Genomic DNA, 13,814 nt, shown 5'->3' on the forward strand with positions numbered 1-13,814 from the left:
TATTATCAGTACACAACTTATTAAGAAACTTTTTGAATCAGAAACATTTTAATTATTTAACTACATTTACAAAATACCACATCAGATATTACTTCCCCTGAAATTTTAAACTGTTAGCTGCCTTTATTGGGATTTCACAATTTCAGGTTTTTTTTGTCAATTTCCTCCCAAAAAAAATCCCACAGCCAGCTTCAATTTCTCAAAACAAAATTAAAATTGAGTTAAAAACACTCATTTGGGAAAAAAAATCCATCATTGGAAACTTTTAATAAATTGACAAACTTCAGAACGATGGTTCGCCAAATTTATGGCATGAAGCTACAGCTGCGGATAGAAAAAATGCTGATAAAAAAGCTAACAGTTTAGCGCAACAAATAACAACATCAACAACAACAGCCCATCTTCATCTATTGGTCCCAATAATTGACCACATACATGTTTGGAGCTTATTTAAACTAACTAGTAACCCAGTCACATTCACGGACCAGGCGGAGCAAGCTATCAATCCCCCGGCTTAAATTGGAAGTGAACAATCTGGAGGAGCAAAAAAGTCAACATGAAAACATTCCATCCAATGCATAAACAAGTCCGAGGGAAAAAACCAAAAGAAAGAAAGAAACAAAAAAAGGAGGAAAGAAACTAACTAACCGAAGCACGAGGTAGCTAAGAAGATAAAATGTAGGGCAAAATCTATCCTGCACCATGCAGATCTGAGCAGGCAGGAGCTGGTATTGTGCCCTGTCTAACTACTTTAGCAGCTATTTAAACTTGCTGGCTTGCAACCCTTGAGCAAACCAGCTCGGCCAGCTGCAAGAAAACAAAATGCCCCCTATACTTCCAAAAAACTCATCCCTCCAATCCATATGGCATCTAATAGGAACGGTACATTCAGAAATAATACCAAACCCATAATCCGGAGAGGGAAAATCCGAGTTAGATATGTTAAGTGCAAATCACGGCCAGCAACAGAACAAGAAGCATAGTCAAAGAGGTGTCATGCCACTGATAAGCAAGAGCAGCAGCAAGTATGGCGAGAATATCAGAAATCATGAAGTGGCTTTTTTCCTGAGAGGCCAATATAAAAAGCAATTCCCAAATCTCTTGAGCAATTGTGGGTGCAACCAAATTAGTCCATTCACGCTTGAATCAGAGTATTAGAATAGTAATTGGCTAGGGCAAAACAAAACAAAGAAAGCATTACAACAGTAACGGATCAGTCTACTGAAGCTTAACGCTAACCAAGCATCTAAGTAGCCGTCATAAACTCTCACCAAGTCACAGAAAAGTACACCAAAACTTCTGACATTTCACGTAATAATAATACAAATAGAAGCCCATTAGGCATAGGTTTGATCAAGATTTCAACGCTTCTTGATAACATTATTTATCCAAATAATACAAATAGAGGAAGTCCCCCTTCTCATATTTTCTTTCCTGCAAAATTGCCAGGCATGCAACTTATGCATGCAAAGAATGAAATACTCACTTTTAGTGTCCATTATTATATTTAGGCAGCAGCAGACTGTCTGGGCTCATAATCATCAAGATCAAGAGCTTGCAGCAACTTTGGCCAGGATTCAGGGATTCCTCCTGGCAGCTCAAACTCCAATAGTTTTCCTCGACTGCGGTAAAATTCCTCCACAGGCTGACTCTGCAAGCATGATACAGAACAAATAACAAAACAATCGTGAACATAAAGAAAAATATTATATTAACAACGCAGTAACTAACATCATAAGTAGCTAGGAGGAGCAGAGAATTAGTTTCCATAAGTCCACTCAAAGAAATTATGAACAATTAACCATATTAATAACACAGCAATACCATGTCATAGTATATGCGAAGCCTTTCTTTGACTACTTCTTCAGTATCATCCGCACGAGTAACAAGCTTTGGCATGCATTGGGCAGGAGGGAGAAGAGGTGCCATGCTGATTCCAGGGCTCCCATTCTCACCCTTGATATTAATAGAAGCGACATTAAAATTTTTCCCACATTGACTACAAATTCTCCTACCAAGGCATTTCTCAAGCAGTACATCTTCTCGGATCTTCAGATTAACGACCAAATCAATGTCAGTTACCCCATCCAAAATTTCCTGGGCAAACAAAAAGGAAATCCAAATCCATTAAGCAAAGTGCCATTGTGAAAAGAGGATATTACCAAATCATTGCAGCTCATATTCATCAAGGGATAAAACAGTAGTGTTATGAAAACTCAGCCAAACCAGTCAGGGACTGGTCTGAACTGCTGAAACAATGTTAGAAGTTAGAACTGGTTCGAAAAAGAATGGTCAAAAGGAGAACCGATCAAAACCCACGAAAAATGGTCGGCTGGCTAGTTTAACCATTTCATTTTTTTTTTTTTGGAATCTTTTTTAGTTGTGATTGTATATAAATGTTAACTTATTGAGACATGAATATAAAGTCATGAAATTTATTAGTAACAGATAACAGATTTATTTATATATACATATATAATGAAGAACACGTCAGCTTTAATACTATCAGTTCCCCAGCATTCATAGCGAATATCTTCAGGAAAAGAAATTTTAAACAGTTGCAGTGTGGAATAAAATTATTTGGACTTATAAGTATGTGAAAATACTCACTGCTTGGTTTATTGTTCGAGGAAAACCGTCAAGAATAAAACCCGATTCACCTTTTGCTTCCCCAGCAGCCAGTCGCTTTGACAATAAGCTTATTATGATTTCATCTGAGACTAATTGACCTTGGTTTACAATGTCTGACAGCTGTAGATGACACCAGGAAAATACAAATTAGCTTATGAAAGACATGGAACAACAGGCATAAATTTACCAGACCCTAACTTCTTGAAACAAATGCTATCTAATGATAGCCTTCAACAGCTCCATCCATAATCGCATTAAACAGATCACAAATTGAAACGCCACCATAACCAAGCACTGGTAAATGTTCAACTGGACGTCTTGATATCAATGGCACGTACAGTCACAAATCACAAATTGAAAACCGACACAACCAAGATTTCACTAAAAACAATACTAAATGTAATAGTTTATATATAAAGGTATCCTATGTTTGTATATAAGCAAATACCCCTCCCAAAAAAATGAATAGCCATCTGACACGCAGGACAGAACTATGCTTCACTATCAAACAAAAGAATGCATGACAAGTGGCAATGAAGGCGTGGATGCAACTGAAAATTGAAATATCTCAAAATTTAAATTCTCACCATAAGGACAAACATAAGCCATAAGCTGCTACGGTCCAGACATTCCTATTTTCTATTATTCCAATCAAAAGAAATTGGAAAGATTCCAAATCAACAAAAGAAAAGGTAAGTAGACCTAACCCATTGAATCAGATTCATTCTCTTCATAAAAAATAGGAGGTAGAACCAATAAAGATTTCTTTTCATAAACCGCTCTACCATAATTCTTAGCGGATAACCCCAATTTTGGTTTAATAGTACATCCCAATAGGGGACGGCCCTACAGTGCTGCCTTTCCAAGAAGTTAAAATAAATATTGCACAATGATCTAGTATTCATTCAAAGCAAAGGTCAAAAAGGGAAGATATCAAATAATTCGAACATCGTGAGCTAGGTTTTAAGGATAAAATCTTCAACAATATCTTTATCGTGTTAATGATTTTAAAATTAAATTAAATCAATATGTAAAAAACTTAAATTGCTCAGTCCATCGCAGCCCACTCCCAAACATTCTCATAAACAAGGTCTTAATTTTGGCAGTGCAGTGGAGCAAGGTTTGAGCTTAAAGAAAAATAAATAAAAAAACCATAGTTTTGTAGGATTATTAAATGAGACTCATAGTGATTAATGACTTGATGCGTTCAAAATCAGCAATACAATCCCATGTGTTTTCCAGCAATATAAGGTATGGTCAAAATTTTCACATTAGACCACCTTAACCAATCAAAAGAGAACAAATAAAATTTGAGGTAAACATCAAATCAGGTGAAAGCTTTTGCAGCAAATTAAAAGATGAAGATAATAGAATAGGAAACCTGGGCAGAGAGTGGGCCCGAGGACGCGAGCTCTTCGCGAACAAGATCGCCGGTGGCAATGTGAGGGACGCCGAGAAGATTGCAGAGGCGACTTGCGTAGGTGCCTTTACCGACGCCTGGGCAGCCCAAAAAGATCCACTGGACATTCCTATCCCGTGGATCTTTACGAGGAAACTGGGGTTTGGGATGGAAGAGAGGAGCATTGTACGTAGGCGCCTGAGATGCAACCGCAGAGGAAAAGTATTTACCCGCCAGGTAAGAGATGGAGGTTGTACGCCTTGCCAGGCGAGTTATGGCCGCCATTGAAACCACCGGAGCCTTGAGAGACGCTTGCGCTGAGCCTAAGAAGAAGGAGGCTCTGCTTCCGTATCCTCGGCGCCCACCCTCTCCACTCTGTAGATAATTAATTAATTAATTAATAATTAATGTTACCGCCTGACCCAGCTAGGGTTTTTGAAGGGGGGAAAAAATAACAAGTGGCCTTGTATTAAAAGCCGGTGAATATTGCCCTTGATAGAGATCCAGTGGGCTTTTTTTCCCAACCATCTAATGGGCCACTGTTGACAGCTCCTTGAGAATTCTCTTTCAAAAAAACATTGAAGTTCTCATTTTCTTCTCAGCAGTTAACACCCCTTTTCAACAAAGCACACTTTGGCGGTACCCAGTTTTCATTTGACTTGTAACTAATTTCTAAGTTCCTATTAAAAGAAAAATGAGTGCGTAACCTTCCACACAGCGAAAAGTGCTACACACAAAAAAAAAAAAAAACCGCTCTCAACTTATAAACCTGAATTCTATTCATTCTAATCTGTGCAGAATCGTGTTGACGCATGCGTAGTTTATAAAACCTAATACTAGTGTCACAATTAGCATATATCAGCGTTTCCGATATATTTTAGTAGCAGACGTAAAAGTTCTAAAGAGCAGACGATGAACCGTCTTCATACGAGGTTTTTTAATCTATTTAAATTAAGGAATAATTAATATATAAGTCTTTATAGTTTCAATTAGTTTTTAATCAGGTCCCTATAATTTTTTTTCTTTTTATCAGGTTCTTATACTTTCATATATTTTTAATCAAGTCCTTATAATTTTTTTTCTTTTTATCAGGTCCTTTTCTAAAGAGCAGACGATGAACCGTCTTCATATGAGGTTTTTTAATCTATTTAAATTAATCAATTAGTTTTTATATTAAAGATCGGAGGTAGTATATAATTTTTATTTTTGTACCTATAGTTTTGTATCTTATCACCAATGTTTAGCCATGTTCAGTGCAATTGGTCTTCAATATTTTCATTCATTTTAAACTTTTCCTGCATGAAAACGTCATCTATCTATTATCAGTTTTCATTTTTTCTTTCTACCGCTTATCTCAGTATTTATTCATATAAATTATATTTGCACTCGTATAAAGCGTAGATCTCAGTCCAGTCAATTTATCAAGCCGCCCATGTCCATGTGCTCTCGTTTCCTCGTCGCTTCCTTCTCTTTTGCAAATGCTGAGGCATCCCTGCGCAAATCGGGCACAAATAGCCCTGGAATAGACACGTGTTGTTGGAGCTTCATGTCCCACGTCGAATCGAGCCAGTAGAATAAATGTAATTTACTGTCGCTAGACTTGTACCTATTTGAGAGGGCTTAAAAAATTCCTATAAACATGTTTCACGTAAGTTGAAACAAAATTTTTTTTATATATTTATCTTATATTTCATAAATTACTATTAAAAAACTGTTTCAAACAGGTTCATTGTCACCACTGGAGTTTGAGCTTGTTTGGAGTTGTGATTTATTAATACAGTAAGGCGAAACAAAACTCTGTTTACATACTTATATTTTATTTTATGAATTATGATTAAAAAATTATTTATAAATCATTTTAAATAAACTTTTTAAATTTCAAAGAAATTGCTAATAAATATCCCGAACAAGTATATATAAAACAAGCCTCAATACAGCTCGTTATTCAAGATTTCAAGCACGGTGCGTCATGCGTCTAATTGTCTTTGACATTGATGTTAATACAGCGTCTGATTGTGATATATATGTATTTGACTCATATTTGAAATGACACACACGCACAGCCACAGACAAACCAAAGACACATACCAGAGCCGATTCAAACAGGTAATTAGGTGTATGGTCACAAGGTAATTCTCCGGCCAAGGAGAGAAGACTTGGACTTGGAAAGCAGCCACATTGAAGTGAATGGGGCCTGTGAAGACCCGTGTTTGCAATCCATGAGGAAGACCGGAGGGCACTTGACCTTGTGCGATGTTTTGTGATTGTCTGTGAAAGATTCGCTCTTCTATCGATAAGCAAACTATCTCCACGTGGGACCTTCTGAATCCGACATCACAGTGCCTAAGCGCACGAGTGCTGCATTATATTAAGACATTCACTACTGTTTTAGCTTGGGAGATCAAAATTCCTACCTTCCCATTTACTTATTGAATTCATCAAGCCGTTTATTGACAATCACTTCCTGTGTTTTGTACTGAGTTATGTTGACAAGACAAGCATGTCCTCAAGAATATGCCAACTCAGCAATCGTGTGACGAACCCGGCAAATACTTTCAGATTCTTTGACTTCACGCTTAAAATCTCAAATGAGTTCGTGTGAAAGGATGATTTTCTAGATTGTCAAATGAACCTGTGCCCTTTTACAGCTGAGCGGTCAGTAACTATTGCCCGAGATTATAGTGTGACTATAATATTACTCATATCGTCACGTGCCCGTGGGGCTTTGATGAGGTAGAAATCCTGAAAACTCGCGTTTGCTTATGCCCAGCTGTTTTTCAAATAAGTATGTGTATATATATGCCATTATTATTTTTTTCATTAGAAGGATTTAAGTCTTCCGATTTCCCGTTCTATGCGAACCATGATTACTTCTGCATGAAATTACACAAATAGTGAAATTAATCCTGAAGGTTATTAAGGTCGACAGTACTGTTTATTTGTATTCTTTAAATGGACAATGATAACTATCGATCCGCGAAGCCCAGTAGAATCAACCTCTATTATTGTAGCTTGCTTTAAGGTGATGGCTGTGAAGTGTGGACCTTTAATTGTCTGAATTTTGAATTTTGACCCTTCAAGTAAAAGAAACCTTTTTCTATTAATTTTCCCTACCGCCATTCTTTAGTTTTAACAGGAAAACCCGTTGAGAGTTCCTACTAAAGCTGCAGGGGACTTCTTCGAGCAGTTGTTTGTCATAGAACTAGGAAGTAAATAAAAAAGAAAGGATATTAAGGGAATTAATACTCAAGATTTGAAATGGGAGGACACAGGAATGAAATAGCAGAATCTGCACATTACTAAAGGCTATGAGCAGAAACAAAACTACAACAGAGAGACAGAGCAGCATAATAATACAAATACAGGCGTACAACACCAAAGAAGAACGGGATAGCCTGCAAATTATTAAGCAGCTCGGAGAAAAGAAGATGGAGCTATGATAGAACTCAGTTGTGACCAGAATGGTCAGTTTTGGAGGGACGTGGCTCATCTGTCACCTTTTCCCTCATGCACCTGCACAGGGCTCTCCATGAATCCAGTACCATACTTACAAACTCGTTCATTATTTTAGCTTTGATCTGTCCTCTCATTGGAAGAGGCCTACCCTTCTTCGTACTTGTACGATCACCCTTTTCTTCTGTTCTACCCATGTTCGTTTGTTTGCAGAAAAACACAGAAACGATTGGAAAGAGCGAACCACCAGTATCAAAGTGCTGAACTCTATGTCGCGCGAGGAGAACAAAGGCGCAGGCCATATGTATATATAGGCTCATTCTTAAATCTTGACTAGAATTTTTATTCTGCTCTCTCTCTTTTTTTGAATAAAAAAGCTAATAAATGCGCATCTAATAAAAATGAAAAAAAGAAGAAGGAAAAGCCTAATGGGTGAAACAAACACCTTGCCTTGCTTTTCTGCAGCGGCGCTAGCATTCACATTCCGCGTGGAAAATATTGAGACATCAAATTTTGCTACGTACCTTTGTCGCAGCGAAAATTAATTAAATTCAGTGGAGGTTGTGTTATTTGGTCAGAACACGACTCGTGCATCACAACAGTGTGAGATGAGATCATGCTCCTCGGTAGAAACCTTATTAATCAATGGATAATCCATAACATAGCTGTAGGTTATTTGAGAAGTGGGACTGTGACCTGATCTAACTTTAGTAATACCCCCACTATTTAATATAAGTACTAGTTGACTAATTTAAATAAATTAAAAAAATTGTTAAGGTAATTATTTGTAACAAGTAGGTGTTGTCTTCTCTAAAATACCCATATTAATAATGTGTATTAACTAGAATTATCATTTGATGAAACATTTAACATTTGTAACTACTATAAGGACTATCTTGAGAAAAAATAGTTAAATATGAGAGATAAAGTGAATTAGAATTATAGTATTATATTTATAATCAAATTAAAAGTTAAACTAGTTCTTATATTAAGAAGTAGAGAGTAGTATGTAACTCATCTAAAATATTTTTCCCAGACATTAAAAAAGCTGGGAGCAGAAATTTTATCTGAATGCAGATTGAAGCGAGCATTCGGATTCCGATTAACGGAATACTCTTGGCTGAACGTTGCGAAAGTCCCACGTGATGTCGAGCGACTAAGTGCCTGGTTAAATCATTTAGACACTGTTTGGATGGATGATTGGATAAGTCACCGAACATAAGAGTCAGTTTCTTGTTCTGACAAGTACTACTATCTCCGGTCATCAATATAAAATTAACTAACTAATTTAACAGATTAAAAAAATTAATTAAATTAGTTATTTGTAATAAATATATATTATCTTTCTTAAAATATCTTTACTAATTGGTTAAAACTATCATTATTATAAGAATTATCTTAAAAAAAAATAGATAAATATGAAAAAGAATGTATTAGAGTTTTATATTTAGAATCAAAATAAAATTCAAACAACCTCCGATAATTATTGCATTACAAGATCAAAACACTTTGAATTGTCAGACTATATAAAGAACTCGATCCATCTTGTTTACAGCACTGGGGATTCTTGTCTCTTCCTTGTCTGCCATGAAAGTGACCTGATAGCGTCGTCTACGTTAGAAGGGAGACATGCCTAACATCTGTATCATACCATTATTTTGGCGAAGAAGACGTAAAGGATTTATATACTCAGCGATGGTTAGCAGACAGCTCTACTATATAAAACCAGCCATGATCTTATGAACCACGTCAAAGATGAACATCGCTGTTTCCCTTGGAATGAAATAAATGAATCCTATGAGTAATGTAAATGCAGAGAGGAATGCAAGGCAAGGCAATTTAACTTGTTAATCATTAAAACAGAAGAAATTCACAGGCTTTTCAGATTTTGCTATTCGAAAACTGGAAGGCATAACATGCAGCAGCAATCCAGATATATATCTTCGACGTGACGAGTCTCCATTTATTACTAAGCCCTATCAAACAAGCTCCACTGGATCTGGACGGAGAAAATCTTCCGCTGGGTAGCTTAACTCTTAACGTAGAACAAGATAGCTACTGATTGCATTTGTTCATTTTTTTTTTTTCCCTCTCAAGCACCTACCACTTCTTCTGGACTCGTTGTTATACGTGTTCGATGGGGTATGGAAATAAACCCAGCAATTGCTCTATCTGTACTAGAGTTGAGAATATGACGCTGATGAAGTCTTTCTTTATGTCATCTTTTTTCTTTTGGGCAAATTTCCTCATATCACATTTGCCATGTTTTCGTGCTTGCACGAATATATTTGATCCCCGGAAATAGAGCTGACTGAGAGAGAATCAACAAGTACGCGCCGGCGGCTACAAAAATCTTGGAAGGACAACAGAGCATTTCAAGCAAGTATATTAGCAGGTAGCCGATGGGCATGGACAACAGGCATCTCTTAATGTCACTACACTTCAGGTTTTCTTTTTCTGGGTGCAACACTTCACTTCAGGTTGATCTATCGCCAACTCAGATATACCTGAGTATGATTTTTGTTTTTGTTTCCGGGCCAATCCTGAATGTGAAATGTTAAGTAACAACTGAGGATAATATTGATTCCAGTTGGATGAACCAGAGGAACAAAGAGGAAGAGATAAGCTGTCACATTGATAGGCAATTTACAGTTTCAGTGAAACCAATAGTTTACTTGTGAGATACAAAACCAAGGACATCACTTGATTGGTGCAAGAATTGTATATAACAAAAGGAATGAAACAATTATAATAGCCCCCACTAAAGTGAAGCCAGGACTAGTCCACAACATGAGGTTTGATCTCTCTGTTCTTTTGATCGGATCAGTCTCCTCAGAGATTGGGAACTCTGATCGCCTTGGATTCCAGCTCACATACTTGTCTGGAGAAAACCGAGAGAAGAGTGATTTCCTCCCTTGCTTCCTGAAATTTGACCATGCCTTGTCCCAGTCTGTTGAAAACTTGTCTCCTGGACCATTTAACAAACAGTTTCTGTATGAGTCTTCCTGGGTTATAGATTCCACCTCAAGAAAATTTATAAAACTTACATTATATGTGACCAGGCACTTTTTTTTTTTTGGACTCAGGTGACCAGGCACTTAATGCAAAGGGCGAAATGTTGTCAAATGACATTTCGGAAACTACTATTATGCTGAAGCATTAAGGATTCGGCATACATAACTACTTGAGATAACGAAGAGGGAATGATCATGCATCAATTGGCATTCTTTTCCCATGATAGCAGAAATGGAGAACATATGCTTTCACAAAATTGTCTTCACGCCCGATTCCCTGTGTGGCAACAAGTGGGAAATTGGGCATCTTTGCATAAAATTTGAGCTGTTTCATATATAACCAAGTTAACTATCCACCTTGAGGACCATATGAACCGCCCTGGAGCAAAGACTAGTAGGTCAAGCCTTTCTTTCTTTTATAAAAGAAAGAAAAAGCGGAAATAATTCCAGACCAGCAAAAAATAAGTGGATTATAAAAGATTCATCACTTCTTAAAACAGGAAAACGGAAAAAAAGAAGAAGAAGATGATTGGCCAGATTGGAAGATAGCAGTACCCTTATTATTATCATCGCCGTTTTCTTGAGATTCTCCGAAGTCCCTTCTGGAACAGAAACTTTTGAAAGGCGAGTAAGAAGAGGAGTGAGATGGTGAGGACGAAGACGACGATCTTTGGTTTCGAGAGAAGAAGGGATGCGATATAATGCTTCGGATCCGGAACTGAATATCCATTTGCGTCCTGACCAGGATTCCGATTATGTCTCCGAGCTGCTTCTGCAGCAGACTCCGGATGTGCAGGACAGCGTAGGCCAGCATCTGCGCCTCTTCCGTGGCTCTTATCCTTCACTGCAATTGCAGGTCTCAAATTTAGCCACGTCACCCACCTCTTTAACACGTGTCGTCTCCTCAAGGCTTGTTCGAAAATATGATTACAAACAAAATTGATTGGACTATATAATTTAAAAATTAAAATTTAATTTATGATTTTTATAATTTGGGCTCATGATTCCAGTTGTTCTTTTTTGCGTCTTCCCCCGCTAAAGACTCAACTAGAACAAAAGATGATCCATCAAGGAGAACGTGAAGTACGGGACAGGATAAAAATCAAACCATCTAACAGAAGTTGGGTTTAGAGAAAAGAAAAGAATTTTTTTTTTTTGGACCGGAAAAAGAAAAGAATTAATCTCTTGTAGCTTAGCAAACCAAAGTTTAAATCTCTGTTAATACAGATATATTCACATTTAGTATCAGATAATATTTTGAAATAAATTGTTTCTAATAGAAAGATATTATGTTTTAACGGAAAAAAAAAACAATTAAAAAAAAGAGAAGGACGACTGATTGATTGAAGTTTGAGAGAGAGAGAGAGGGAGAGCGTTTGTGGAACGCAAAGCGGTTGAAGAGTTATATTTCTCTACTGTTTCAACTCGACTCATCAAACGCTTTGTGGTGTTGTTCCTCAAAAACGACGTCATTTGGTTAAGCAGGCTGAAACGATATTGGCCACTCGCCAATTTGATTCGTTTAATTTCAACGAGTTACGTAATTTCATGATACAGCCAACTATTATCGTCCTGATGTGTGAGGTTCAGTCTCTTCTTTCACAGATGCAATCTTAATTGCTCATTTTCATCACTTGAAAATTATTTTCATTGTTCTTCCTTCAAAAGCCGTGTTCTTCTGTGATTTTGAGCAGAGAGAAAGCTTTCTAAAGTTGGATGCAACGTCTCAGTCACGTGTCCCTTCCCTTTATCCATCTGGATGGAGAGAAAATGAAGGGAAAAAACAAAAGACCAGGGAAGAAAAAAAGCTCGTGACGAGAGAGAGCAGGTGATCAAAAATGAATTGCAAAAAAAAAAAAACACATTTCTTTGCATAATCCTCTTGTTTAATATTTTCGAAGCATTTCATCGCGGCTTTTCTTTGACTTTTTATAATCAGAGAGAAATCAGCTCGCATCACAGCTGAGTAACACCACGGTCACGTGTGTTTTAGAATCATTTGGTAGCAATAGTTGTCTCAATAATACAAGGATGATGAATTGAAGGAAAAAAGGTAGTACCCACGACGTCTTTGGAGCAACATTCTTTAAAACATAGTTCTCATATATTCTGTATACGTCGGGCAACAATGAGGGGGTGTTGCTATTTGCTGGTTACATATAAAAGTTAAAAATTGAACTCCCCAACTACTCTCAAAGGACGTGCCATTCGGATTTATATTCGTTTGAGCTGACTTAGATAGATTAGGAATATTCTTATTAATGGACAATAGAGATTAATTTCTCCCATAACAGCACAAGGAAAAAAAAACAAATTCATTTTTACTACAGATCGAAATTCAATTTTTTACATATTATCCCTCCATAATTGTTTTTAACATGAAGTCATTCAGATAAAATAACTGGTAAAACACTTTTTTTTGTTTTTTTGGACAAACGAACTCAACCTAGCTTCAATTGCCCCTCCAAGAAGGTTTGCGTTCTGCATTGGTCTTATCCCTGAACACGTAGGCCATCTAGTCCCTCCCATTTAGTGGACGAAAGACACGCCCACGTAGTGATCACCAAACTTAGGTGGGACCACTGCCTTTTAAGCCTTCCTGATTATTTTTGCAACGCTCCAAAAAATCGGCCACCATCAACGGCCTGTGTTCCATTCTCTATATCGCGGTCTATCCCAACGGCATCGCTCTTGCGCTCCTATTCGCTCACGTTGGTTTATATCGGGCGCACTGCGGGTGTATATGGTGGGGTGACTGCACTATAGTGCCCCTCAAATCACCCAGTGACGGGACGTCGCGTGATTTGGAAATCGGGGAAGTGGTAGTTATCTTTGGGAAGCGGCCACAGCATTTTCCCGGCCTCAAGTTGGGCATCGCGCATATACGCAAAACCACTCATTTAGGCAGACCAGCCCGCCACATTCGAGTTCTTACCATTCTCTCTCTAACTTTTGAGCTTATCTGCTCTCTGCTCTGAGCATGAACTCCACCACTTCGAATTCTCAATCAATGGCGACCTCGACGCCCACTGACGGTCTAGCAAGAAGGTGAGAAAGCCCTATACCATTACCAAATCGAGGGAAAGCTGGACAGAGGAAGAGCATGACAAGTTTCTAGAAGCTCTTCAACTGTGAGTTTCAATGCTTCTTTTCTTTTAATTTTCACTCAATTATGTCTTCTCCGCTCTTTGTTCCCCTTTTGAGTGTTCATCTGACCTAACTTCTCTACTTACTGTGCCAATTGAGTATTTCTAGATTGTTTTATATATCAAGCCGAGAATGCTTTTATTGTTCTTATCTTCCTTCTTGATCTTCAG

General features: G+C 37.5%; 2 protein-coding genes and 1 long non-coding RNA gene across 4 annotated transcripts; all 3 read right to left on the reverse strand.

Annotated features, from left to right (window-relative positions):
• Positions 1–325: 325 nt before the first annotated feature.
• LOC114746489 (uncharacterized) lies at positions 326–813 on the reverse strand. The gene is made up of 2 exons (XR_003740286.1): positions 649–813; positions 326–534 (listed from the first exon to the last, which is right to left on the reverse strand). It is a non-coding gene; the product is annotated as an uncharacterized LOC114746489 (long non-coding RNA).
• Positions 814–1,151: 338 nt separating this feature from the next.
• On the reverse strand, positions 1,152–7,639 carry LOC114746491 (adenylate kinase 1, chloroplastic). 2 transcript variants are annotated; one of them, XM_028934704.1, is made up of 5 exons: positions 7,635–7,639; positions 4,013–4,370; positions 2,611–2,751; positions 1,825–2,097; positions 1,152–1,651 (listed from the first exon to the last, which is right to left on the reverse strand). In XM_028934704.1, exons 2-5 carry the CDS (start codon positions 4,313–4,315, stop codon positions 1,508–1,510), a joined length of 861 nt encoding a protein of 286 aa, XP_028790537.1. In that variant the 5' UTR covers positions 4,316–4,370; positions 7,635–7,639; the 3' UTR covers positions 1,152–1,507. The 2 variants fall into 2 exon arrangements, with proteins under 2 accessions (XP_028790537.1, XP_028790536.1); XM_028934703.1 differs by lacking the exon at positions 7,635–7,639 and having other exon boundaries at positions 4,013–4,426.
• Positions 7,640–10,087: 2,448 nt separating this feature from the next.
• On the reverse strand, positions 10,088–11,326 carry LOC114746490 (uncharacterized). Its single transcript, XM_028934702.1, has 2 exons — positions 11,053–11,326; positions 10,088–10,451 (listed from the first exon to the last, which is right to left on the reverse strand). Exons 1-2 carry the CDS (start codon positions 11,309–11,311, stop codon positions 10,183–10,185), a joined length of 528 nt encoding a protein of 175 aa, XP_028790535.1. The 5' UTR covers positions 11,312–11,326; the 3' UTR covers positions 10,088–10,182.
• Between the last annotated feature and the right edge of the window lie 2,488 nt (positions 11,327–13,814).

The sequence above is a fragment of the Neltuma alba genome, unplaced genomic scaffold (genome assembly GCF_004799145.2).
Source record: "Neltuma alba isolate B1F8T4 unplaced genomic scaffold, ASM479914v2 tig00005026_pilon, whole genome shotgun sequence".
Taxonomy (NCBI): Eukaryota; Viridiplantae; Streptophyta; class Magnoliopsida; order Fabales; family Fabaceae; genus Neltuma; species Neltuma alba.